A 26,963-nucleotide genomic window follows, 5' to 3' on the forward strand; every position below is an offset into this window, starting at 1 on the left:
CCCATGAAGTTTGATTTGTCAACGATTTCATCCACATGACATACTCTCCTCTGCAGAGTTGCGCACTCGGGGAAGAGATGTTGTTTTCCTCATCGATGGTTCTGACAAAAGCCGAAGAGGGTTTCCAGCCATGCGTGACTTCATCCGACGAGTGGTTGAAAACCTTGACGTGGATAAATACAGGGATAGAGTTGCAGTAGCCCAGTACAGTAGAGACACTAAAGTGCATTTCTTCTTGAGATCACATTCAACAAAAGACACCATCATCCGCATCATACGAACGTTGAGGCACAAGGGAGGAAGTCAGCGGAACACAGGGGCAGCTTTACAGCATCTTTTGGACAAGGTCTTCATAACCATAGCTGGTAGTCGGCATGTTGAGGGCATTAAACAGTTGTTAATTATTCTCTCAGGAGGACCCTCCAGTGATAGTCTTAGGCAACAGGCAGAATCCCTACACAACCGTCACATTCTCAGCTTCATCATCGGTGTGGAACCTGTTGATCCCTTAACAGCTATTCTGAATAACACGTTTGTGTTCCCAGTCAGTGACTTTGGAGATCTCCCTGACACTTTATCAGATGTACTTTTTCATTTAAAGCAGATTTCTGTGACAGGTAAGTTGCAATACCATATAAATGGTATTTCCGTGCCATTTATATGTTGGGAACTTGTGAATGATGTAAATTGTACTCATTATGAATACCACTGTCAAAATGCTGTTTTCCTTTTGTTTGTAATTAATCACATATTGAATAACTATTCCGGGGGGAACATTCACCAAAAATAGGAGATCTACAAGCTCACAACGCATTGCGTTTTGGTGAAGAGATTTTGTGAAGAGGGGAAGAAAAAGAGGACCAAGTACAGAGCAGATCCTGGTCAAGGTGTCTATTTATAGAGTTTAAGTGGTAAAACATTTCCCATTACTAATTTTCTCTTTTTATTCTCCTCTTCATTCAGCCGAGTCCCAGGTTGCCAGGAAGGACGTGGTTTTCCTTGTTGATGGGTCGGATGGCGTTGGACGGGAATTCCCCATCATCAAGGAGTTCATGCGCAGGATTGTGGACAACCTGGATGTGGGCGACAACAAGGCCCGGATCTCTGTGGTCCAGTTCGGTGATGTTCCAAGCGCTGAGATGTATCTGAACACACACACAACCAAAGAGGGTGTTGTGAATGCCATCACGGGATTAAGGCACAGGGGAGGAAGGCAGCGCAACCTGGGCCAGGCCGTGGAGTTTGTCAGCCGAGATGTTCTGACTGCAGCACGTGGTGGCAGAAAGCAAGAGGGTGTACCACAGTTTGTAATTGTTGTATCCAGCGGACCTTCAACAGATGACCTCAGACAGTCAGCATCATCCATCAAACAGTCTGGCGTTCTGTCACTCAGTGTTGGGACCAGAGACGTTAATCCCACAGAGCTCCAGGTGGTCTCATATGTTCCTAACTTTGCTTACACCGTGGAGGACCTCCCTGGGCTGTACACAGTACAGGACCAGATCACTGCCACTCTGACATTGTCAGCAGACGACATTGCCCGTTTAAGCCCAGTTTTCCCAACCTACGATGGTAATATTACTCATTCTGATTATTTCTAATACCTTTATTTCTAATATGGTACAAAACAAAGAAATATGTTGCTATATACTGTACATAGCAACAACAACCACAAAAGGGGTGCCAACACAAACATTAAATTCTCTTTATTGTTAATGGCATTTAATGTTTGTGTTCGGGACAAGATGACATACATTTTCCCTTCATTGTCAATGGCGTTTTTAAAACAAACATTGAACTAAAAACAAACATTAAACCTGTATATAGGAGGGGCTAGCGCCCCTCAAAAAGGAAAAATATAATTTTGTGTCTCAGAAGAGGGGTGAACAGTTCAGAAACCCGTCTACCAGTGACATCATCGGTAGGCAAGTTTGGTCATTAACAAGGAATAGAAAGTCTGCGGTTTCTATTTAATGATTCTCCAATGATGATGTTTCTGAATTGTCCATAGCCTTCCTCTGAGACACATTAAGATAAGGTTCAAAATGAGTGAAGTGGTCCATTAATGTGCTGCTCACAAACTTCCAAAATAGCTTTATCAATTCATTCTCACACTGCATTTACATATATCGTAGAAACTAAGGATAATTATGGCTTGTCATGTATGATGAAGTAAAAACTGTAGCTAACCAACATTTGGTATAACTTTTACAGTGGTAACCAGTGGTCAAGTACCCGCCTCAGGAGACAAGAGGGATGTGGTTTTCCTCATTGATGGCTCAACAGCGGTGCGCAGTGAGTTCCCCTCTGTCCGTGACATGATAAGGCGGGTTGTGGACAAGCTGGATGTGGGACTAGATAATGTTCGTACCGCAGTTGTGCAGTACAGTGACGACGCCAAGGTAGAGTTCCTCCTGAACCAATTTTCTACCAAAGATGAAGTCCGCCAGGCCGTCTCAAGGCTTCGGAGTCGAGGTGGGAACAGCCTTAACACAGGACGTGCTCTCGAGTGGGTTGCCAAAAACATCTACCAGAGATCAGCGGGAAGCCGTATTGAGGAAGGTGTCCCGCAATTCCTAATCCTTGTCACAGGGGGAAAGTCGACAGATGATGTATCAGCTGCAGCTAACCATCTCAAGGCTAGCCGTGTGGCGCCTCTCGCCATTGGCTCAAGGAACGCAGACGCAGATGAACTGAGACAGATCTCGTTGAAGCCTGAGCTTGTATATACAGTCAACAGCTTCCAGCAGCTTCCAAATGTGGAGCAGCAGCTCATTGCTTCAGTCAACACCATGAGTTCCGATGATATCGCCAGCGCATATGTTCCTACCACCGTGGTGGAAACACGTAAGAACAACTACACTACAAAATCATATATATTACATACATAAATATTCATTATTATGCATGTAATGCAAGTTTCAGATTCTACTACTCATCTGAACATGGTGATGACACCCTGATCCTCTTCTTCTCTGTAGGCAATCTGCACCTTGGGAGAAAAGACATCATTTTCCTCATTGATGGATCAGACACCACCGGTTCTGATGGCATCGCCCACATCCGAGACTTCATCATCAACACTGTCCAACAGCTTGATGTAAATCCTGACCAGGTGCGCGTTGGTGTCGTCCAGTATTCTGACCAAGCCAAGACGGAGTTCTCTCTGAACTCACACAACAACAAGCCGGCTGTTCTGTCAGCCATCAAGAGGCTACGTCAAATGGGCGGCCGATCGTCTGACCTCGCTGAGGCCATTGAGTATGTCATCAGGAAGGAGATGGTATCCTCAGCAGGCGTGCGTGCAGAAGCTTCCCAACACCTTGTGGTTCTCACTGGCGACCGTTCCCCTAGTGATCTGTCATTCTACGGATCATTGCTCAAAGGCTCCCGAGTCAACTGCATTGGTATCGGAGCTGGTGCAGCTGACACAAGGCAGCTCACTCAGGTTGCCACCAGCCCAGAGGATGTTCTCAAGGTCGCAACGTTCCCGAGTCTGCCTGGCATTCATGACAGATTTATCGCCAGGCTGAATGGGTCTATGCCTGAGGAAGTCCCCACCATTTATGAAGATCCTAGTAAGTTATGGAAAACGAAATTGTATACATAATAATGCTGAATAATGTAATTTACTCATTGCTATGATATGTATCTGGATATGTTATTTGGATATCGAAATTAATGCAAGGTGTAAAAACACAGAGCACATTGAAGTCATAGTGTGATCAGTTCTGTCAGACCACCTCTGGAGGTAGTCTGGTTCAATGCGAATGTATGCGATCTCAGTCACCAAGTTGCAAAATGTAAACACAGCAGTGATATGGGCTTGTTCCGATAACATGTCATACAGATTAAATTTTAACCATATGAACCCTAGCATCCCTATTCCTGGCATGTCATGATAATATGCAAACATTTGGCAAAATAGCACATCTACAAGCTCACGGTGTTGTTGCTATGCGTTTGTGAGCTTGTAGATTGGCTACTTCCGGCAAACAGATGTTGTGTAGAGAGGACAAAAGAGGGAGTAGCAGTCCGCAGACAGTCTTTGCTCCAACAGTGTTTATTTTGTTAAAACACCATTAAATCAGGACACGACAGCCTTCATCACCTGATGAAGGCCGTTCACGGCCGAAACGTCGTGTCCTTAACACTGTTGGAGCAAAGACTGTGTGCGGACTACGCCTTCTCTGTATGCATCTACCTTTTGTCCAGCACCAGCAAAGAACTGGATGTGCGCTAGCCACCTGCTTTTTAAACTAGGACAAAAGAGGGCGCCACGTACAGACCCCTGGGGGACCCCAGCCAACAAAGTATATAAGGAGTGCTTAATCCAACATGTACAGTAAATGAGGTCTAGCTGTTATGGAAACCTTGAGTTTATAAAATAAAATATAATACATCTTTAGATTAACAAGAATGATCTTTTTTCCATTGAGTCAATTATTTTCCATTTCCTGTCTTCACTTCTCCTTCCCCGTTATATCTCCACTTCCCATATCACAGCATCAGGCCTCCCCTTGCCTAAGAAAGCTGATATTGTGTTTCTGGTGGACGGCTCCATTAACTTGGGGAAGGACAACTTCAAAGAGACGATGGAGTTCATCCTGAACCTCATTGACCTGTTCTACACCGAGAGAGACCACCTGCAGATCGGCCTGGCACACTACACCACCGACGTCAATGACGTCTTTTACCTGAACACATATAAGAACAAGGACGACATCATCGGCGCCATCGGCAGAACCGAGTACAAAGGCGGACGGCGGATCAACACCGGTGCTGCCATTCAACACGTTGCCAACAACCACTTTGTCAAACAACGGGGCAGCAGGAAGGACGAGGGCGTCCCACAGATCCTGATGGTCGTCACGGGCGGACGCTCGTCTGATGACAGCAAGACGGCAGCCCTGGCCCTGAAGAGCACCGGGGTGAGAATCTACGCTGTGGGAGTGGGTGACATCGAGGATGAGCTGGAAAATCTGGCGAGCGAGCCATCCACGGTGGCACGAGCCAGCACGTTCCAGGAGCTGTCAGAGCTCAACGAGCAGATCCTGGAGACCCTGGATGATGAGGTGAAGGGTGTGAAGCTGTGCACTGGTGCGACAGACACCGCCAAAAGTGAGTATATATATATATATATATATATATATATAAATATATATATATTTTTTAATAATTTCTTTCGTGAATACAATCGAATATATACCGTCATATAACCATGACTAATGGAGCATAAGTCATGCTTCTGACATAATAGAAATTCTTCTGGTTAGAAGATCAAGCCATTATGCTAAAACAACCTTGCTCTGTCACACACAGCCTGCAATGTGGAGGTGTTGGTGGGCTTTGACGTTTCATCCCAGAATATCTTCGCTGCTCAGACCAACCTCCAGAGCAAGATGGGTGCTATTCTTCAGAGGATCTCCAAGATGGCAAGCATTAGCTGCTCATCAGGCCAGCTTCCTTCTGTGCAGGTGGGCATGCTGGCTCTGGACTCTGCCAACGAGCCGGTTCAGCTGGACTTCACAGACAACGCTGATGAGCTATTTGAGGCCTTCAAGGCCCTGCGTAGCCGCGGGCCTTTCCTCCTCAACGGCAGGACCATCACAGCTTACACCAACCGGTTCAAGAGCAGACAGGACAATGTTGTCAAGGTGAATTATAACGCACGCACGCGCACACACACACACACACCAAACTCAGCTTATCAGTGTTGAAATGAAATGTGAAAGTAAATTCTGTTTTAACCGCCTTAAGGTTGTCATTCATCTGACTGACGGTCTTGATGCACCATACTCTGAAATGAGGGGACGCGTTGAGGAGCTTCGACTATCAGGTATCAAACATAATATGAACTGTTCCGTTTGGAACAACACTGTCTGACACTGACACTGACATCAATAGACATCCCAATTAAAACCTGGCTTAAAATACTGGACTCGGTGATAGAACCAATTTCCCTCTATGGTTGCGAGATCTGGGGATCATTAGCAAACCATGACCTGGAAAAATGGGATAAACACCAAACCGAGACCCTACACACAGAATTCTGCAAATCCATTCTCCGTACCCAGGGAAAAACACCAAATAATGCATGCAGGGCAGAATTAGGACGATACCCACTCATAATCAAAATAAAAAAGAGAGCACTTAAGTTCTACAACCACCTAAAAGAAAGTCACCTAGATGCACTCCATAACAAGGCACTCACACACAGTGAAACTCTAGAGAGATGCCCCCTCAGCCAGCTGGCCCTGGAACTCCGGGCACAAACACAAACAGAGCCACGAGATAGAAAACCCATTGGACTAAACCAAATTATAAAACAGCAAAGGGAAAACTATCTGACACATTGGAAAGAAGCAACACAAAAGCAGAGTAAACTAGAATGCTATCTGGCCCTAAACAGAGAATACACAGTGGCTGAATACCTGAGCACCGTGACCGACCCAAAACAAAGAAAAATCTTAACTAGGTACAGACTCAGTGAGCACAGTCTCGCGATCGAGAAAGGCCGTCATAGGCAGACCTGTATCCCGAGAGAAGACAGACTATGCACCCACTGCACACTAAACGAAGTGGAAACCGAGCTACACTTCCTAACCATCTGTCCATTGTACCAAGACATCAGAGACACATACTTCCCACAGATTACAACCACACACGGAGATTTTGAAAACATGACCAATGACAAAAAACTCCCATATCTGCTGGGCGAAGTACAACAATGTGCAAACACAGCAGCAAGATTTGTGAGTTGCTGTGATAGGAGAAGGATATCAAATGGAACACAACCACCCTAAAGACTAATCATTGTGTATATTCCTGCACTATACCTGCATCGAGTTATCTTGGTACACAGAAGTTGATCTATTGAAGATTCTGACCTTCAAAGTACATAATTTTTGTTTTGATTGTATTGCTGTATTGTTGTATTGTTCTTTCTGCTTTGGCAATGTAAACGTATGTTTTCTCATGCCAATAAAGCCCTTTGAATTTAATTGAATTGACTTCCATGTCCTAACATGGGTTATATAAATGATTTGTTTAACCCATTTAGGCCTGACCTCAACAAAAAAAATCCTCCAGCTTTCTGAAATAAATATTTTCACGATAAAAAAAAAATAGCAGACCTACAAGCTCGCCACTCGGTGGCGCGCTATGAGCTTGTAGAGCTTCTATTTTTCAATAGCTAAATTATAACATAATGTTTAAAACACCAAAAGGGGTTCCCGCCCAATAACTCTGCTATGTACCTGACAGGTGTGAACAGTTTCATCCTCGTGGGTCTGGAGCGTGTGCCCAAATTCGATGAGGCTGTGATGCTGGAATTTGGCAGAGGGTTCAGATACACCAGACCCCTGCGTGTCAACATTATGGACCTGGACTATGAGCTGCTGGAAGAGCTGGTGAGGAGCTATAACTCCATAACATAATATAAGTTAAAGAGATACAGTGAGATACACTTATAACCTTTTTTTCAACTTTGAATTTAGTTTCTAAATGCTGGTGTTTCGCTGTGTCTTTGTAGGATAACATCGCTGAGAGGGAATGCTGTGCTGTACCATGCAAGTGTACGGGTACCAGAGGGGACCGTGGTGCAGTGGGCCTTCCAGGACCCAAGGTGACCAGAACAACATCTTTATATTTATTTTTTTAAGATACACCATGTTGTCTCTGTCAGGTGGAAACCTTTGTACTGTATATCCAAAACTAGGGATGTACCGATATATATCGGCTGTATATCAGTGCCTTGTTGACTGCTATCTGCATATTACGTTTGTATTAACCAATGGCAGTAGCCGATATTTATCTGTTGTAATGCACTGGTTTTGTTGGTGTGTTGGCTACCTGTAGCCTCATAATCAACTGGAACTGAAGTCATTTATTTTTTATAATGAGGATTGGCATACAAGGTGGGGAATGAATAAGAACAAAAAATCAGTATCGGATGGCGCATCCCTTTCCAAAACCAGTGCTTTTCAGTGTGCTTTTCAGTGTCACAAGCTCTTGTTAATACTTTTCAATCCTTAATTATTTGTTAAACCCACAGACACACAAGATATGTCTTAACATTACTAGAAAATAACACATCATACAACTTATAATATAAAATTGTGTTTAAGAACCTAAATAATGGGCATGCTTATATTGTATTCATAGAAATAGGGCCGTAAAGGTTATAACTATAATAGTATATACTAATTGTTGTCATACAGACACAAGCTAATTTTGTCTGTCTGTTGTTTTTGTCTTTTGCCTTGTCTTCCAGGGAGGTCCAGGAGGTCTGGGCAGCCCAGGACATCCTGGAGACGAGGGCGGTCCTGTAAGTTCAAATTCCTGGACTCAAGCTGGACTGATATGATGTGATACTGATGTGATGGACTCAGGCTGTTCTTGTCATAATACATTTCTGATTCCCTACTGTTAAAAAAAAGAAAAATCCATCACAACTTTTCATGTGTTTCATGTGTCAAATAATAAATGGGGAGCAGGTAATTATTGAGTAATACATCTTGACAGGGTGTTTAGTCCGCAACACAATTCACCCTGAAAGGGTTTGTTCTCCCCATGATCCTGCTTATTACATGGCTACTTAATAAAATAAATAAAAAATTGACCCAAAAGTAAAAAAAAGTATTCCATAAATTCATGCCAGGAGCTTCCAGTGCAATGAACATAGCTGCCATGATGGATACGGCACAAAATACACAATTGATATGAGCAGGTTCTCTTTGATTAGACAGTGGTCTGTTAATGATGTCAGCTGAATTCAGTGATTGACCAATCAGAATGAATCGGCATTTAGTATGTAATATTCTAATATATTTCAACATGTGTACTTTGAATAACATATTTGATCTTGAATAACAGGGAGATAGAGGTCCACCCGGTGTGAATGGAACTCAAGGTTTCCAGGGTTGTCCTGGACAGAGGGGCGTCAAGGTAAAAGATCCACCTTCAACTGTTGGTGTTAATATGGAGTGCAAATACTAAAAACATAATTATTCACGTTTGCCTATTGGAAAACAATGTAACACTGCTTTCCCCTCCATTTTCAGGGTGGTCGTGGGTACTCTGGAGAAAAGGTGAGTTTGTTTCCCACTGTCTGTCATTGTCAGATGCTAATTAAGAATCTGCCAAATTTGACTTTTGCTATGATTATTTGTAACCATGTCCATCGTTCTACAGGGTGAATTTGGAGAAATTGGCCTGGATGGCATTAATGGAGAAGAGGTATGTCTGTTGTGAATGTTTGCTTTTAATTATTGTGTGGAATCCAAGCCCAAATGGAAGCTCATAGTGTACTGTAAACATAAGAATAACCATGGCTTGATGTTACCACTCTGGCAATGGACATTCTTGTTTCTCTCCCACAGTCTGGACAGACTTGTATATACTGTACAGTATCTCACTTGAGACTTCTCAGCAATCATCAATCAAATGATAGTCTATATTGCTTGTGGTAAAGACATGCAAACCTAATTTGGGGTTTATGCATGGACTGTGTACTTTAATTGACATCTGCTGCTTTCTGGCAGGGCAAAGCTGGAGTGGCTGGACCCCCGGGAGATCTCGGAAACCCTGGCAGAAGAGTGAGTGTCTTGAATTATCATAAAAACTCCACTTTGTTGCCTCTTCAGACAGTATATTCAATCAAGTTTGCATTTGCTAATTGCTTTTTTCATTGTTTATAGGGACCTAAAGGTGCTAAAGGTGGAGCAGGGGACAGAGGAGACATCGGTATCAGAGGTGACCCTGTGAGTGCAGTTCTTTGTTTGTTTTTTATGTAGGCTACTGTATATGGCTGAAGTAATATAATATATAACATTTATTGAAGTATGCATGCAAAATTGGTAGGTAATGAGGTATACGTCTGAAGATGAATGAAATGGGTTTAGTTACTGGTTCAGATAGATAGATAGATAGATAGATAGATAGATAGATAGATAGATAGATAGATAGATAGTGATAGATAGTGTAATGCCACTTAAAAAAATCCTGTGACTACTGTCCCAAGTACCTGAGAGTCATGACTACTGTCCCAAGTACCTGAGAGTCCCAAGAGCCGTGCGACGACTCTCAGGCTTTTCCTATATAGCCAAAGCTGCATCAACAACGGCATATGAGGCCCAGGCGGTGGCGTAACCGTCTGGGCACCCGACTGGTAATCCAATCGCAGTGTGCCGCGGGTTCGACTCCCGAGCCCGACACGGCCTTTACTGCATGTCTTCCCCCATCTCTCTCCCGTTTCCTGTCAGCCTACTGTCTGTCCCTTCAAAAAACCAATAAAAAAATATCTTTAAAAAAAGCAAAAAAAAACAAAACCACGGCACATGAAACGATAATACTGGCAGAACAAAATTGCCCCACAACTGATTTTGAGTTTGAGAGAACTGTTTTTTGTGTCTCTTAGGGCTCACCAGGAGCAGATAACACACAGGCCGGAGCCAAAGGCGATCACGGCGATGTTGGACCAGTGGTAATGTCCTCTATCCAGCATTCATCTTACTTTTGCAATCATCAACTTGCCTGTCGTTTTACACCAATGACCCACTGGTTAATGGCTATGCACAGTATGCAGGCTACTTTGCTTGTTTCTAACCATGTACTGCTGGTAACAATGCCATTGTGTTGCAATGACAGGGAGAATCTGGAGAGGACGGGAAGAAGGGAGGCCCTGGCGAAGGAGGAAGGAGGGTATGACGTCACTATCTTTACTGTGTTCACTACCTCTACAATGTCTAAATGCTCACTTGTGTTTTAAAACGCATTTTTATGCCCTGTTTTTTAGGGATCCGATGGCAGAAGAGGTCCACCTGGACAGGCTGTGAGTATTGTTATCTCCAGTCACTATCTGTATAACAGTACGAGCATAAGCCTGTATAAGATTCACACAGTTTACAGAGGGGCTCGATGCATTCATCATTATTATTATTTTGGAACGTAATTCAATATTTTACAGTCATCATCATCATCATTTTCGACTGCGGTCGAGATAGTACAGTACTTAAATACAATTTAATGAGGTATTTTTTACTTTACTCGAGTATTTCCATTTTTCAGTACTTCTACTCCACTACATTTCTGAGGCAAATATTGTTGTTACTCCACAACAATAATTTGACAGCATAGTTATTTTACAGATTTTCATTATTACAAAACATACCTGTGGCTGACACATTTTGAAAACTATAGCATAACTGCATAATGGAAACTTTTACTTTGGGTACTTTGACTTTATCTACATTTTTTTATGTCCATATATTTGCACTTTTACTCAGGTACATTTTGAATACAGGACTTTTGCTTGCAACTTGCTACAGTACTTGTACTTAAAGCCTCACTATGTAACTTTTTTCTAATTAATAAAATGTCCAATATGTATGTATGTTAATACAGTATAACATATACAATTGGGGTGGTTGTATTGTGTCTCCCTGCTCTTCAATCGAGACGTTTAGATGGTGTCAAAGGTCATGACACAGGATCTCACATGAAGTTTGATCTGGTGGTCAAGATTCAATTTATCTCCCAAGCAAGCAGGCAGGCTCGATTAGCTCAATGGTATAAAAATAAATCACACCCGTGTGAAGTGAGGGGCCCTCTTATCATCGTACAATACATCATCATTCATGACGTATGTCGATTCGCTCAGACACACAATTCTCCATTCATTGTCAATGGGTAATTAACAAAAATAGTGCTGCTTTAAGTAAATATTTAGTAATATATAAATATATAGTACTTTTCTATTTGGTTTTTTCATTGGTTGTCCAAGCCACCACCGTGGGATGACATCACCAGTCACCACAATGTGATGACACAAGCTTTCAAAATGAACTTCCCCTCGGTAGTTCTCAACATTTTCAGGCTGTGACCCCCCAACATCAATTTAGTTTGCGTTCGTTGTGAGGTATTGTGAACTTGTATATCGCTATTTTCACAATGTTTTATATTATTTGACAAGTTGGCCAATGTTTGACCAGTATTTTTAGCATACATGGGCAACTGGCGGCCCGGGGGCCACATGCGGCCTCCACCTTCACTCAATGCGGCCCTCAGGTTAATATCGTAATACTGCAGCTGTTCATAATGTTAACAGAATTATAATTAAATGCATCAATAAAATACAAAAGGTTACTTTTCAGGATTCCAATAAAATAATAGCAAAAAATTATTCAGGATTTCAATTAAAATATATAGAAAAATATTGGCTATTTTTGCTAAGATGGTATATGCAATGTGGCCCCTCTGGAGTGAGTGTGGAAATATATTGGCCCTCTCCAGCATCAAAGTTGCCCACCCCTGATTTATAGTATAGTTTGTTGATTGACCCAACAGTATTCAAGATTAAAAAGCTTTATTGTCAGGACATATGAGTACATGCACTGTGAAATATACTGTAGGTTGGGGTGCTCCATAATATACAATAAAAAAATAATTCCTAAATAACAATAGCTGGTGGGGATATATTTTATCCCTGCTTCTGGTCATTAAATTAAATAGACATCTGATATTTATATTTGATAATGTTACAATTCAACAATTTAGTTTGTTTAGTTAAGGACATGAACCCTGGCGTCCGTATTTGGGCATCTTTCAAATATTTAAAGAAAATATCTTAAATATCGTAAACAGCCGTTCTACAAGTTCACAATGTGTCACAATGCTGAGCTTGTACATCAGCTATATGAAGCTAGTTTTTTTTTGTTTTTTTACGATGAAGTATAGACTGAGCTTAAGTGGTCAATAAAATGCCCCTCATTTGTAAAACAAAGGGAGGGGGTCATGTTTTTGTTTTACAAATGGCATCTTTCCCATAATGCTATGTTTATTGCCGTGTTAAACTCCATTAAGACTGAAGCTTTGGCATTCTACCTTGTTGTAGGGAGCTCTGGGAAAACCTGGAATTGACGGTGTGCAGGGAGAGCCTGGTATTGGAGGATCCAGGGTGAGTGCATCTTTTATCATCATCTATCCTTTATACAGTGTTTGACAGACGGCTCATTGCAGCGCGTGTCCTCCATTGCCAAATACAAATCACAGTCCTCTGTCATAGGCCTCTTTTGTAATTGCTTATATTGGCTGCTTTTGTTGCATGACTAAATGTTTTGACTGGACCTTGATGACTGAATTACGCAGAATATATATTTTGGCATACTTTTTGGTAGTATATTTTTAGCCTTCCTCTATTTGACAAGATGTGTTGAGTCAAGATGTCTGGTTCAAATTCTTCAGGGCCCTCCTGGACCAATCGGTACACCTGGAACCAGAGGAGAGGACGGGAACCCTGGACCAAGAGTGAGTGCACCTGTCAGGAGTCAGGACCATTTATTCTGTGACTCCCTTCCGCCCACTGGTCATAAGATAATATGAAGATATACTGCTTTGAAAGCTTGGGACGTTCTGTAATGCCATGTTGGCCCAGCCTTTTTGTGCTATGCCAACGTTCTACAGAGGTTGGCCTTGAGAATATTGGCCTCGTGACTAAGAACATTCCTCTGTATCATAGAGTATATCTCAGTTTGAATTAACTTAATTCAACCGTCATGTTTTGATTGCGATGTGTCCACACGAACATCATACAGTCAGAAGAAAACAGCAATATGTCTGGAAGGAAGTAGGCCTATGTGATACACGTTAAGGTACACGCTAAAATGCAGTCAAAAATATCTTCCGTTGGTGGCAAATATATGGAAGACACTTATCTCTGAGGTTTCACAACATTACGTCCTGACTATTTTTACATCACAAACCATCACTAAGACATTTTCTAAAATCAGATTGTGTTTTCCAGGGTCCTGGAGGACTGCAAGGTTCTAATGGAGATAAGGGCAGAAGAGGGAGTCTCGGTCGCAAGGTACAGTACCATAATACAGAAAATATGATTGACATGGTTGTAAAAAAAATAAAGAGAGAGAGAGAGAAAAGGAGGGAAAAGAATACTTTGTTTCAGTTAGAAACACAATCGGCTCATATGCCTTGAACTCTCACATTACTGGACACACACCCACAGTGTGAGCAAACATGAAAGAACCCTTAAAAAAACAACCATGCTGCTTCTCACAGCCACTTCAAATTAAGGCATGTGAGCTCAATTAAGCCTGTAGAAATTCACTCAATATCCTGTAGAAATATATACTGTATATAAATGTATTATTTTACCTCTGTAAATCACGTTTAACCTTGACTGCTCTCTTTGTAATCTTTGTCTGTGTATTTCTGTCTTTTATGGGCACTGTCTGTCTTGGTCTCTAAATGATTCCCCCTTATCTTTGCAGGGAGAGCCTGGTGACCCAGGAGTCAAAGGTGTTGTGGGACCCCTCGGCCCCCGTGGGGAGTCGGTAAGAACACATTCTCATCCCCTCTGTGCACCACGGCAGTAAAATCGCAGCCTTTTCCTTCTCCCCGCATAAATAAGTTGCATAAGGACATATGCAAATAATCATGTTGTCTTTGAACCAGCCGTTCATTCCTGCTCCATACTATTAAATAGATGAATTTATAGGGTCATTGTAGTCATTTTTGGGCATTGTAAAAGAGAATGCTCTTGGCAGTAGAACTTAGGATCAACTCCAGACGCTAGCCTGTGCGTCATGGATGGTTTTAAGTAGGATTTATGTCTCTGTGTCTTAGCTGGCCCCAAGAACGTATCTATGGTGTGTTTTTAATCAGGGAGATGGTATTTTCCCTGTGGATTTCCCTGCGTCAAACTTACTGCCTTTAAGCGGTTGCTTCTGTACCAAAATACACGTGACATTTGACTGTATTTGCGGTTAGTTGATCTTTTATGTACATTCTGTCATCTACATGGTTTGACAGCTGATACTAGGATCACCATAATATGGTGAACCGTAAATAGTTTATATGATTAAACTAAATGTAGTTCTTGCTAGATAAATACATATTGTCATGTAGAGTAATACAAATGTAGAATATATGTATTAATGTGTTGGAATGTTTTCTTGTAGGGTGAAGACGGCAGAGATGGGTTTGGCACTGCTGGACCTAACGGCAGGAGGGTCAGTGAAATATGACCTTGTCACATCCATACAAACCCCAAATCAAGTTAAAGGAGTTTAATGTTCCACACACGTAACAGATTAAGTGAGAGATCAGACAGGAAGCCACAGAACTGCTCTTCTCCACTCTGCATGCACTTCACCTCCAGTGATTTAATTTCACATGTGTTGCATCATGACTCTCTGGGGGCTTATAGATCACCTATGTTATTTTTAAATTGTTGAAACTATAAAATAGGTAGTTAACCTCTGCTACAGAGTCAAGTACAGTATTTCAAGGAATTTGCTTTGGCAACTGGCAACCCCACTCAATCATGATTAAACCAATGACGATACACTAATTACGTGTTTGTGTCACAGGGTGATGAAGGCTTCCCAGGGTTCCCAGGACCTAAGGTAACATTGTCAGAACTGTTGAGCCATGCATACAATGGTTTCACGATACAGAGAACTCAGGTTTCAATGTAATGTTCACACCACTTCATTCTCCTATTTTGTGCTCGGTCTTTGTCACTGATCAGGGAGCAGCAGGTGACTCCGGTACGGGTGGCGGCCCTGGACCCAGAGGAAACCGCGGACAGAGGGTGAGCGAGCGTTAAACCCCTGCTCAGATCAGCGGGTCTCTCCTATTTGCACTGTTGGATGATCAGGGTCAAATGCAAATGTTGCACACAGAAAACAAACATGCAGTAGAACCTGTGGCGAATCTCACAAACCACAGGCAGGACCAATCAGCGCCAATGTCTTTGTGAACACTGCCAGTAGGCCACAGTAGTACCTCCACTATTTATTTTCACATGTTTTATACTTTTTTAAACTACTGGTATTTAAAGATGGAGTGCCATAGTTTTGTATGTGTCTATGGAGTAAACATTACTCTAATCTAATAGACCCCCGGGTGTGGTCGGGTTATAATATTCAAATATGTCTTCCCTATGTATTTTTGGTTTCTTCCTGAAAGCTGAAAGCCTTTGAGTCACAAGCCCCAATTGAAATACACCACTTTAGTGTACCTGATACATGTTACTATGGCAGTGTAGAAAGCGAAACGATTGCGTGCACTCACAGAAATAAGATCGTATTTCCCAGTCCCTTTTAAAGGGAAATGAGTGATCCTTTGAAGTGAATAAACCAAAATAAACAATCATAAACCAGAATCACATAACTTAATTATGTGGTTTATTCCTTCCAGGGCGTTTCAGGGCTTATCGGAACACCAGGGCAGAAGGGAGAGGTCGGATATGCTGGACCCTATGTGAGTAATTAAACATTTTTCCATTTGTTTACAAGCTGTGGAAAATCCATATAAATTAAACAAAAGCCTCCATAACAGTTAATGGAGTGGGGGTTGTACAACTTTTATCTGCAGGGCGCTGCACATTAAACTTCTCAGTTAATACAACTCTCAGAGTATATACAAACGGAACCAAATTAACTGAATGAGTCCATTTGGTTTGGTTTGTACTTTGACCCTGTGATTTGGACTCAGACTATGGCTGCCAGATGTATTGTGTATTACAGTAAGTTCCATGGTTGTTTAAACAACTTAACACAAATAAAGTTGTCACATAGGAAGCGAAGGAAGTTTGTGTTCTGTCCAGCTGTTAATAAAACTGTTCTGTGTTCTCATAGGGGGAGAAGGGCCCTCGAGGACCTGGTGTTGTGGTATGTACTATGTACTATACTGTATGTATGCATACTGTGCTATAAAATCACCAAATATATATGGTAATATATATATATATATATATATATATATATATATATATATATATATATATATATATACACTGTAGCATCGACTTGGTTCAAATATCTTTTCCGTTGCCTGTTTTTCCCCAGCAATGTGACCTGGTCAAGAAAATCAGAGATAACTGTCGTGAGTATAATGACAAAATGTGATAGCTATTTAATACTTTCATATACTATATACTAATATAATAAGACTGATGTAGTATGTACATTGTCCAGTGTGATAACTTGTATAACAGACTCCTCTAAATATCTTTTTCCCTCTTTTCTTCTCCAGCATGCTGCTATGGTGAGTAACACCGGGATCGTAAGCGTCTAACTTTAAAGTGTTGTACGACCACACATTTTAGAGTAAAAATCATATACCATACTGTATATACTGTGGTGTATAAACTCCACAGTTCCACAATTAGTAAATGAGAAGTACTGACCTGTCAACCATTACAATTAATTTACACCAGCTGCTCTAATAGTCTAAACACCTATAAAATCATTAAAACTACCAATCATGAATGAGGATCCAGTAAAACATAGATAATCATGTGTGCCATTACTCCATAATACAGCAATGTTTAATAATAATAATAAGTGTTTATTTGTGTGGTCAGGCCAACAGGAGTGTCCTCTGTACCCGACGGAGCTAGCCTTTGCCCTGGACGCATCTGACGGCGTGGGTCGCCCAGCGTTCAACGCCATGCGCGAAACAGTGCTGCGTCTGGTTGGGAACATAACCATCTCTGAGAGTAACTGTCCAAGAGGAGCGCGAGTGGCTCTGACCCTCTACAACAACGAGGTGACCACAGAGATCCGCTTTGCCGACGCGTTGAAGAGACGCGCCCTTGTACAGCGCATCGAGGGCCTGCAGACTCTGCAGACCCGCAAGCAGCGCAGCCTGGAAACCGCTATGAACTTTGTGGCTCAGAACACTTTCAAGAGGGTCCGTAGTGGTTTCCTCATGAGGAAGGTGGCCATCTTTTTTGTCAACGGACCAGTTAAGGACGCACAGCCTGTGAGTGCTGCAGCACTCCGCCTCTACGACTCTGGGATAGCATCTGTGTTCCTGGTCAACCGTGAAGACAGAGCCCTGACCAGAGCACTGCAGGTGAACACACAAGTGTACTGTGGAAAAGAATACCCCTTGTCCCTTTCCTCTGCCAATTGGGGCACCCCAGTACAGATTGAGAACAAAGCCCTCTGGGTGAATTCTGGGTATTGTAGGATATCAGACAGTAAAGCACCATTCAGAATGGACCCCACTTTTGCTTCTCAGCTGGGATTGCATTCAAACCTATTTAATCCATTGACACAGTAAAACATATGGCTCCAGTTACACAGGGTGGGAGTTACCGGTATGCGAATATTGTATATTTCATAATGTTGTTGACAAGTTGCATGCCCTGCGTTTTCAACACATCGTTTCTTGTTCTCTTTGCATCAGATTAACAACACAGCCCTGGCTCAGGTGATTGTCCTGCCCAGTCCTGGAAGTGCTCAATACAACTCAGCCATCCAGAAGATTATGAACTGCCATGTGTGCCTTGGTAATACTATAGTATTATACACACTATATATGTACTAACAGGTAATACTACAGTAGGCCTATACATATTATATATGTACTAATAATGACACTGTATACTACAGTATATATAAGTAATTCTACAGTATACATATTCTATATGTACTAATAATAGCCTCATAGTAATGCTGCCAAACCAAAGGATGTTGTTTGACCCTTTTTTAACAAGACATCTCAAGAGTATTACACACACTGCATCAGATGTCAATACTCCCATTGTTGCCTAATTGGAAGCACATTGCCTCCTTACAACAGTGAAAGTCGCACTTAACTCTCCAAACAAATCCATTCAGTCAATAGAAAATCATTCAGAACAAGACAAAACCTCTGAGCCAACTTCTCTTCCGCAGACACCTGCTCTCCTGACCAAGTGTGCGACTACATTCCGCCACTTTCCAGCCGAGACAGGAGGTCCTTCACCACCGATGTGGACATCGACATGGCCTTCGTCATGGACAGCTCGGAGTCCACTTACCCCACCGTCTTCACCGAGATGAAGCGATACGTGTCACACATCGTGGAGCAGCTGGAGTTGGCCTCGGACCCCACGTTGTCCGTTCACCACGCCAGAGTGGCAGTGGTCCAGCAGGCACCCTACGAGTTCCTCCTGAACAACACCGGCTCTCCCATCCAGGTGGACATCGGCCTGACGGATCATCGCTCCTCCCAGGACATCATCAACTTCCTGCTGGAGAAGACGCCGCAGCTGGAGGGTGGCCGGGCGCTGGCGGCAGCCATCGAGCAGACGGTGGAGCATGTTTTCGAGAAGGCGCCATTGCAAAGAGACCGCAAGGTCCTGATGTTGTTCGTGACTGGCGGCGTGGCCGATGACGAGGAGCGGCTGGTACGCGTGGCCACCGAGGTCAAGTGCAAGGGCTACTTCCTAGTCATCCTGGGTGTGGGTGAGAAGCTGACCGCCAGGGACACTCGCGTGTTGTCACGCATGGCCAGCGAACCATCCGACGTCTTCTTCAAGAGACTGGAGAGCATCTCGTACTTCTACGACAAACACATCCAGAACTTTGGTCGACTACTGCCAAAGTATATTAGCAGTGAGTGCAAGATATTAATAATAATAATAATAGCAACAACAACAATACTATTTTATTTACCAATTACTACATAATCAATTCCATGCTGGACAAGTTCTCCTGTCTACCCTGGAGCATAATGCCATTACAGCTGCAGGTCTCTGTCAGTAAGAACTGTTGTCCTGTCCTACTTTTTTCAGTTGAGAATGCATTCTACATGTCCCCTGAAGTCTCCAAAAACTGCAAGTGGTTCCAGAATGATCAGCCATTGAAAAACCCCTTTAAATCCTCACCCCCTGAGGGGTAAGTCCTTTGAACATCTTAATTTAATCAGTCCTGCTCACTATGTTTTTATTCACTAACTCTTGTAAATCTTCATAGGAAAGATCACAAACACCATGAAGACCACCAGGCAGTACACCAAAGAAAGCACAAAGGTAAAGTCGGCAATATACTTATCAGACTGAACGCTGCTGTTCTATAGAAACGGTGTATTAAATACCGATTTATTTTTGCCCCATTCAGAGTCCCAATCGGACGAGCTCCACGTCACTAATGTCACCTCTAGCGGCCTGAAGCTGCGCTGGTCTAGTCCAGATCCTAAGATCATGGCTTACTTTGAGGTGATAGTGACACGCCTGCGTGACCACGCCCTGGTTCTGAGGACCAACGTAACAGGGACAGAGCTGTCGTTGGACAACTTGGAGAGCAGCCAGACGTACCATGCCGTGGTCTCGGCGCACACCGTCCAGGGTCACGTTGTCTCCACGCACAAGGGTGTCATCACCACTAGTAAGACTCTCAACATGATTACTCTGATAAACGCTAAAGGAGTGCTTCCAGGCAGTAAAGATTACAACCTCACGACTGAAACCTCACGACTGAAAGCCCTCCAGCCCAACTGGAGGGCTGTGTTTATGTCACACACGTCAGCCCTTAATGCCAGTAGTGGACGAAGTAAAAGTATCAATTCCATACAAAAATACTGAGTTCTGAGTAAAAGACATGTATAAAAAAGGTCCTACTTGAAAATCTTGGAAGCGTTCGCGGCCCACCCATTAAGTGGTCAGATGGTATGTATATGTATGTACATGTACACACACACATTGTGCGGGCCTACTTTAAATATCCACACGGCCCACCAGCGGTCGGGTAGCACCATACTGTGTCAAGAGACATTAAACTAGGAGAGTGTACGTGCTTCCAGCGATGGCCGATTTGCTGTGCTTGACCTGAATGTGACTGTAAAGAATTTGAATGGATAGGTTTGGACTTTGTTCTAATAACTGCATGCTTGCTTCACTCTGACAGAAGCAGCAAATCACAGCCCCCCCACCCAAGTTACACATGTGGCATCCACACCTCCCGTAGACAACCCGCAAACTGGTGAGTAACCGTGTGTGTGTGTGTGTGTGTGTGTGTGTGTGTGTGTGTGTGTGTGTGTGCGTGTGTGTGTGTGTGTGTGCGTGCGCGTGGGAGAGAGCTAACAGACACTCCCAATTCATCTTAAGTTCTGACCCAGCCCTTTGAAGATTTCTGCAAGGAAAATGACCTCTGACCAATTAGAGGAATCCTGACCCTGACAACAAAGAATCATGGGAAATGAAAAATGTGGGACAGATATATATACTTTTTCACATCTGGCGTTGTCCTGTTCTGTTAATGATCTCCATAATATTGTGTTGTGCTAGTTTTCATTGGCAGCGTTTGCTACCCAATAAAAAATGACACATATATGGCTCAACGGCGCAGAAAAAAACAAATCACAGTATTTTAACTTTACTACAGCAAAAATGTGTTCTTAATCAACTCATTACGGCTCACCAACAAAATACTCTATTGTCTTTGAATGTAGATAAAAAATCTCCTCTCAGCCCTGTTCCTTTTGCTGCAGAGGTATTTTGAAGAAGTTGGAACTGTCTCTTAGCGTTGTGTCAAGCCACTAACCTTACTGGCTGGAGTCATTTTGGATTAAATATATCTCTACTGCAGTGGAAAATAAATCCACCGATGCAGATTTATAGTTGACGTGTCGGCCCCTCCTGCATGGCAGAAACACAAGGTGCAGCATTACTGAGGCATGACATCACCACAGAGAGGTTTGAAACAGGACCTGTCATTCAGTAGTAGTTTATAAGACAAGCCCTATATTGTTCCAAGAAAAGTACATCAGTACCAACGCTAGAAGGTTCACGGGTGTTGAAGAACCAATGTGTGTGCCTGTGGTTTTGCTCCTGTAAGGCCAGCTGGCCTTTCTGAGGTTGTCTGGACTGGACTTAGGATTGGTACAGAATGTGTGACCACACAACCTTGACGTATCTGAGATCTCTAAAATAAACTAACGTTCATTAACTGTAGTGATACTGTCTGTAACTAATGTTTTATTAACAGACACCTTACAGACATTACAGGTCCTAGGACACTTAGTTAACTAACACACATTAACTGTGGTGAGAACTAATTTATATTCACTGATATTAATCTCTACTCTTTCTTCCCACTGGCACTGACCACCTCAGTCATTTTAATACACCTCACAATGCTAATAAAAATAGATTAAACCCTCTGTAGAATGTCATTGTGACATATTGAATGCTATTTTATTTCCTATAGCAGTGAACTGTATAGCTGCTAGCACTTGTAATCTTCTAATATAATTAAACCACTGCAGGCGACTGCTCACAGTAACAACAATTAATTCTTCACAAACATAATCTTCACTCTGTCTCTGTCTGTTGTCCATCACTGTCCTCCATCTTGTTTCTTTGTTTGTTCGTGTCATTTTTGGTGTTGTTGCATGTTATAGTTAACGGGCTTGCAGACTCATCATGCTCACTTGACTATGACCCTGGAATGCCGTGCAAAGACTATCAGGCTAGGTGGTTCTTTGACAAAAAGAACGGAATCTGTACCCAGTTCTGGTACGGGGGGTGTGGAGGGAATGACAATAGGTTCGAGACCGAGGCGTTGTGCCTGAGACACTGCATGAGGACAGGTAAGGCTGGCTGTCTAAGGAACTGCCTGGTGTGAGATAGAAAATGATGGTAAATGCTCATCACAATGTAAAACATTAGCATTTGATTACTAAATGTTTGTCAATCCATGCATTTTCAACATGGCTTACCTATTTTGAGCATGATCAATTTAAAGCGGAATACAAATCACATTGCTCAGAGTAATTATTATTGATAGGAAAGTTAACAAATATCTGATGATAATTTACAAATTCTGCTACTTACATAGGGCATTCATTCATTCATTCATTCATGGGGGGGGGGGGGGGGCATCTCTGGAAATGATGATCTTTGTGCCAACATTAAACATTTAAATGAGTTACAGGCCGTGGAAATAGACCACACATTAGACTGTAGGCTACTGAGGTACAGGTGCAGGTGACTCATGACCACATTCCTTTGTTATTCTCTTGAAAATGTGCCCGACTATATATTATGTCGCCACCTCTGTGTTGAGTACAAAAATGTGAGCTTCTGCCACAAAGAAATGTGGGTGTAGAATTATCTCAAATGAAATAATAGATAGTAGATACTAGATAGATACTGTACTGTGATTCCTAACCAGCTCTGAAGGGGTATTTCTTTAGAGTTGAACACAAATGAGTGTTTTAATGTTTCCACAGTAACTGTGGAGCCTCAGCAGAAATCACAGCAGATGGAACAGGTTGAGATCCTTCCAACACCTGGTGAGTCCTGCTCCACCCTACACGCGCCTCTGGGTCTTTTGTGGTCCCATAAGCCTGATTCTGTTACGTTTCCTTCCTCTCCAAATACCTCTGCTGAACATATGACCCGCTTTGATCTGCACGCATTCATGCATGCATATGTAATGCAAATGTCTAGCCAACATTAAGGAGAATGCATTTCCTCTCCCAGTCTCCTTTTCCAACAAGCGACTCAATGTGATTTGAATCGGACCCTCCTGCCAACATCTATGGAATTTCTGTCCACTACACTGGGCATACTAGTATTTGTTGACTAATTCAATTTTACTCCTTTCACAATTAAAATAAATAGATAAACAAGACTGGTTATGTTTGATGGTGGCCATGCTATGCTATCCAACTGTTCCACAACGATCCAAGGAACAAATGAAACTCTAGCCATGGAAAAAAAACTCTAACTTCTACTTCAGTAATTCTGATGAGCTGGCCAAGTCACAACCATGAATGGAAGCCTTGTTTCACTGCTTCTTTGGTTTTCTGGCAGCACATTGTTTTTCTTCGTGAGAACTGCAAACTCTATTCTTCTGTGGATTGTCAATCTCACAGTAAATTAGCAGTCAGAGGTTTAAACAATGTGTAAGTTAAACTAAAACTTGCTGTCTGCCAATAGGCAAATCTGTGGTCATCAAAAACATCCAGTGTGACCTCTCTGTTAACATCATGCTAAGTACATCTACTGTTGCACTATCCAATGCTGCCAATATTCAAACTTTAATTGGTTCCATTTTTGGAAGAAATAAACATGAAATTCAACACAAAATGAAGATATGGGCCAATTGTGAATGATAGAATGGGAAGGGGGGGGAAGGGTTTACAGTTTACAGTATGTCAAATGACTGCCTGCCATTAATTGTGCTCTTATATTGTTCTGTGTCTTCCAGCAGACTCTACAGTTACAGTAGTGGACCTCTGCCAGCTTCCTAAAGACGAGGGCGAGTGTGCCAAGTTCGTGCTCAAGTGGCATTACGATGCCCTCAGCAAGAGTTGCACGCGCTTCTGGTATGGAGGCTGTGGAGGAAACCTGAACCGCTTCAGCACATTTGACGAGTGTGAGAAGGCCTGTGGAAAACCAGGTATGAACCCAGTTTGGTTTATCAAGTATAAGATATGAGACTTGATAACGCTCATAACGGAGCATAACGGTTTTTAAGGTCAACCACACCAATGCAACTCATTGCAACTCAAATGAGTTGTCCTTTGATGTGGTTTGGGCTTAACATACAACACAAAGGTTATACAACTTTCTCATCTGTAATCAACCGTACAACAGATAAAAGTTATTCAAATCACAAAAGGAGGGATCAAAACACTAAATATTGTATATTGAACTAAAATTAAATAGTACTAATAAATAATTCAGACATGTGAATACTAGCTCAAAAACTAATGCTGTTTTAATTTGCCTTCCATACAGCACCTGTCGGACAAGGAGTTATCGCCGCAATAAGAACATAGGAGGACATTAACAAGGTGGCCGACGTATTCCTCTTTTCAGGGGATTGTGAAGAAGATCAACAGGCCATAGAGATTCAATGCCAAAACAAAAGTGGATGCACTGGATTCCACCAAACTTCTTGAAGTAGTCTTTTTTTTCCTCACAAACAGAAAGAAAAGCAACACAATTTGCTGCATGATTTGTTTAAACCTACTGGTGCTACATAGTTTTTGTTGTTTTGCTCAGATGGAGGTGTGGCGTACATCCAGTTTAGTAAAGTAAACAATGATTTTTCGAACGACTACAGCCTCATCTTTGTTAAATGCAGTTTTATGTTAAATTCAAGAAACACCTATGCTATATATGAATATCTTGGACAGAGATTATCGATAAATCGTTATTTGCAGGAATGTCAATATGAAACGCAGTAACCTTTTTACAATCCACACTCACACGACAGCGACCCTTGATTTGATACTGATTTCAAATCAGTTTGTTCACCATGGAATCTCCCCCTCGCGATGTTAAAGACTCCTAAAGTCACCAAGTCAACGGCCACGTTTAATGTGTGTTTTAAAGACAGTGACCAATTGCTTCAGAGGCGGAAAGAGAATTCATATAACACAAATGCACTTCTGGAACCGCTGCCTCAAACACATGCACATGTTCCAGTTATTGAGAAAGGGAATGTACTTGTCAAGCTGTTTTTTGTTATTTTTTTTGTTTAGTTTTTGTTTTACTTAAAGTTGTGTTTCATCTGGGAAGGGGGGAAATAAAATGAATTAGACTTTCTAATAAACTCGAGCAATGGATTCTTTTTTCCATGGTTCTTTGAATCACAGAATGGCGTCCCTTTGAAGATGGAACATACTGTACATTATGGACGACGAAATAAAAATAAAAATGAATTGCAGAGGGATGACCGGAAATGATCCCTCCCAGAGAATATCTGATAGACTGACTAAAAGTACAGCACAACTGTGCGTTCGCAACAATAGAGCAAAAGCTTGAATTACATTTGTACACACAGCATACAACACAAGCTGCAAGAAAGGAAAAAGGAAAAGAAAGGGAAAAAAGTTTCCTATCCAGAGAGAGAGAGTGTGAGAGAGGAATAGGTCTACATAGACAGGTTTCGCCAACAAGCCAGTGGGCATAGACAGGCGGACCACCCCCCGGCTGAGACTGGGGACTTTATTGGTTCACCAACCTATGTGCCCACCTCCCCGCCCCTGACTCCACACAGCGCAGAACACTGACGTCACCACATTTGGAGTGACGCCCCTCTGCACTCTTATTGGTTAGTGAAAATACAAGGTTCACTCTGCTCGTATGCCAGTTCTCATGCATGTCTCGACCCAGGCGTTTTTCTCCTTTGAAACAAAACGCCTATGTGGTCTCCAAGGCTAGTCAATAGTCATATACAGTCACAACACACAAGCTTCAACATCAGCCACGACACATCTGTAGATCCACATCAGCATTCAATTCCACGGCGGGAAACAGTCACTGAACTTGTCTCATTGCAACCCAGTCATTGGGTCCCAATACGACAACAACAGTACAACACCTTCATGTAAGTACATAGACAGCATAGAACACAAGCAGCAGCAGCAAAGACAAAAAAACAAGGTTCCTACCTTGAGCCGTCTTCTACCTTAGCCGTCTCCAGCTTTCAGGGCATTGCCTCCCGTTCTGTCCGGCAAGGTGGCGAAGCTTTCTCTCTGCAATGCCGCGGCCAAGATGTTAAACTCCTCGCTGGGGTCTGGGGTCATCAGCAAGACTCTTGTATACCTGTGTGCAAGAAAGAAAGAAAGAAAGAAAGATTGAAGTGACAAGCCACATATTGTACCCTGTCATGACTCCCTACCTTCAACAAGAGCCACCACACAACATACATGGGTCTGTATGTATTGGGGGATGCCTGGTCTATTTATTTATTTATTTTTCCCGACCAGCGTTGGTGCATGCCATGGTCTAGCACCGTGTCGTTGTGTATTGGCTGCATATACGTGCAGTATAATTGCAGTTGATCTTAGTCTCAACTCGATCAAGGTGTCAGACAGACTAATACATAACAATGTGAGTCATGTATTTTTACATTTTATGTCTTTATTACTGTCAATTATGTCATAATTACTGCCATGACAGACCCTAGAACTGCATGAAGAAAATGATAATGCCTGATTCAGAACTGAACTTGTTAAGGGCAGTCCATACCGTCTCCGACCATCGAACTTTTCGTCGGAAAGCTCCGGTACAACTACAACATGACGTCACTCGCAACTTCTGAAACGCATTCCTCTGAACTTTTGTTCTGAAAGCTGCACTCCCAAATGTTGTGACTCGCCGAACTCTACTTCGGAGAAAAAATTAAAGTCTGATCTTTCAGACGAAA

At 42.4% G+C, this 26,963-nt stretch overlaps 1 protein-coding gene across 12 annotated transcripts in view; it reads left to right on the top strand.

Moving 5' to 3' along the window:
* Window positions 1–25,364, top strand: part of LOC308331001 (uncharacterized protein) — a 51,706-nt gene extending 26,342 nt beyond the window's left edge. For 8 of the 12 annotated variants that reach the window (XM_080786075.1, XM_080786085.1, XM_080786084.1 and 5 more), the window contains exons 33-71: window positions 964–1,572; window positions 2,215–2,847; window positions 2,982–3,578; window positions 4,507–5,121; window positions 5,323–5,657; window positions 5,761–5,839; window positions 7,267–7,412; window positions 7,535–7,627; window positions 8,276–8,329; window positions 8,878–8,949; window positions 9,066–9,092; window positions 9,196–9,240; window positions 9,546–9,599; window positions 9,702–9,764; window positions 10,421–10,486; window positions 10,651–10,704; window positions 10,799–10,834; window positions 12,896–12,958; window positions 13,246–13,308; window positions 13,805–13,867; window positions 14,289–14,351; window positions 14,979–15,029; window positions 15,390–15,425; window positions 15,551–15,613; window positions 16,222–16,284; window positions 16,662–16,694; window positions 16,872–16,908; window positions 17,059–17,070; window positions 17,390–17,883; window positions 18,220–18,322; window positions 18,711–19,412; window positions 19,592–19,694; window positions 19,773–19,828; window positions 19,917–20,183; window positions 20,703–20,777; window positions 22,198–22,386; window positions 23,029–23,091; window positions 24,012–24,203; window positions 24,545–25,364. In XM_080786075.1, the coding sequence (XP_080642201.1) occupies window positions 964–1,572; window positions 2,215–2,847; window positions 2,982–3,578; window positions 4,507–5,121; window positions 5,323–5,657; window positions 5,761–5,839; window positions 7,267–7,412; window positions 7,535–7,627; window positions 8,276–8,329; window positions 8,878–8,949; window positions 9,066–9,092; window positions 9,196–9,240; window positions 9,546–9,599; window positions 9,702–9,764; window positions 10,421–10,486; window positions 10,651–10,704; window positions 10,799–10,834; window positions 12,896–12,958; window positions 13,246–13,308; window positions 13,805–13,867; window positions 14,289–14,351; window positions 14,979–15,029; window positions 15,390–15,425; window positions 15,551–15,613; window positions 16,222–16,284; window positions 16,662–16,694; window positions 16,872–16,908; window positions 17,059–17,070; window positions 17,390–17,883; window positions 18,220–18,322; window positions 18,711–19,412; window positions 19,592–19,694; window positions 19,773–19,828; window positions 19,917–20,183; window positions 20,703–20,777; window positions 22,198–22,386; window positions 23,029–23,091; window positions 24,012–24,203; window positions 24,545–24,585 (6,410 nt within the window). In that variant the 3' untranslated portion in view covers window positions 24,586–25,364. The remainder of the gene's footprint in view (window positions 1–963; window positions 1,573–2,214; window positions 2,848–2,981; window positions 3,579–4,506; window positions 5,122–5,322; window positions 5,658–5,760; window positions 5,840–7,266; window positions 7,413–7,534; window positions 7,628–8,275; window positions 8,330–8,877; window positions 8,950–9,065; window positions 9,093–9,195; window positions 9,241–9,545; window positions 9,600–9,701; window positions 9,765–10,420; window positions 10,487–10,650; window positions 10,705–10,798; window positions 10,835–12,895; window positions 12,959–13,245; window positions 13,309–13,804; window positions 13,868–14,288; window positions 14,352–14,978; window positions 15,030–15,389; window positions 15,426–15,550; window positions 15,614–16,221; window positions 16,285–16,661; window positions 16,695–16,871; window positions 16,909–17,058; window positions 17,071–17,389; window positions 17,884–18,219; window positions 18,323–18,710; window positions 19,413–19,591; window positions 19,695–19,772; window positions 19,829–19,916; window positions 20,184–20,702; window positions 20,778–22,197; window positions 22,387–23,028; window positions 23,092–24,011; window positions 24,204–24,544) is intronic. The other 4 variants (XM_080786086.1, XM_080786078.1, XM_080786076.1 and 1 more) reach the window with 4 other exon arrangements.
* Window positions 25,365–26,963: the final 1,599 nt, after the last annotated feature.

Source organism: Protomyctophum bolini (assembly GCF_963924005.1).
Source record: "Protomyctophum bolini genome assembly, chromosome: 16".
Lineage (NCBI taxonomy): Eukaryota > Metazoa > Chordata > Actinopteri > Myctophiformes > Myctophidae > Protomyctophum > Protomyctophum bolini.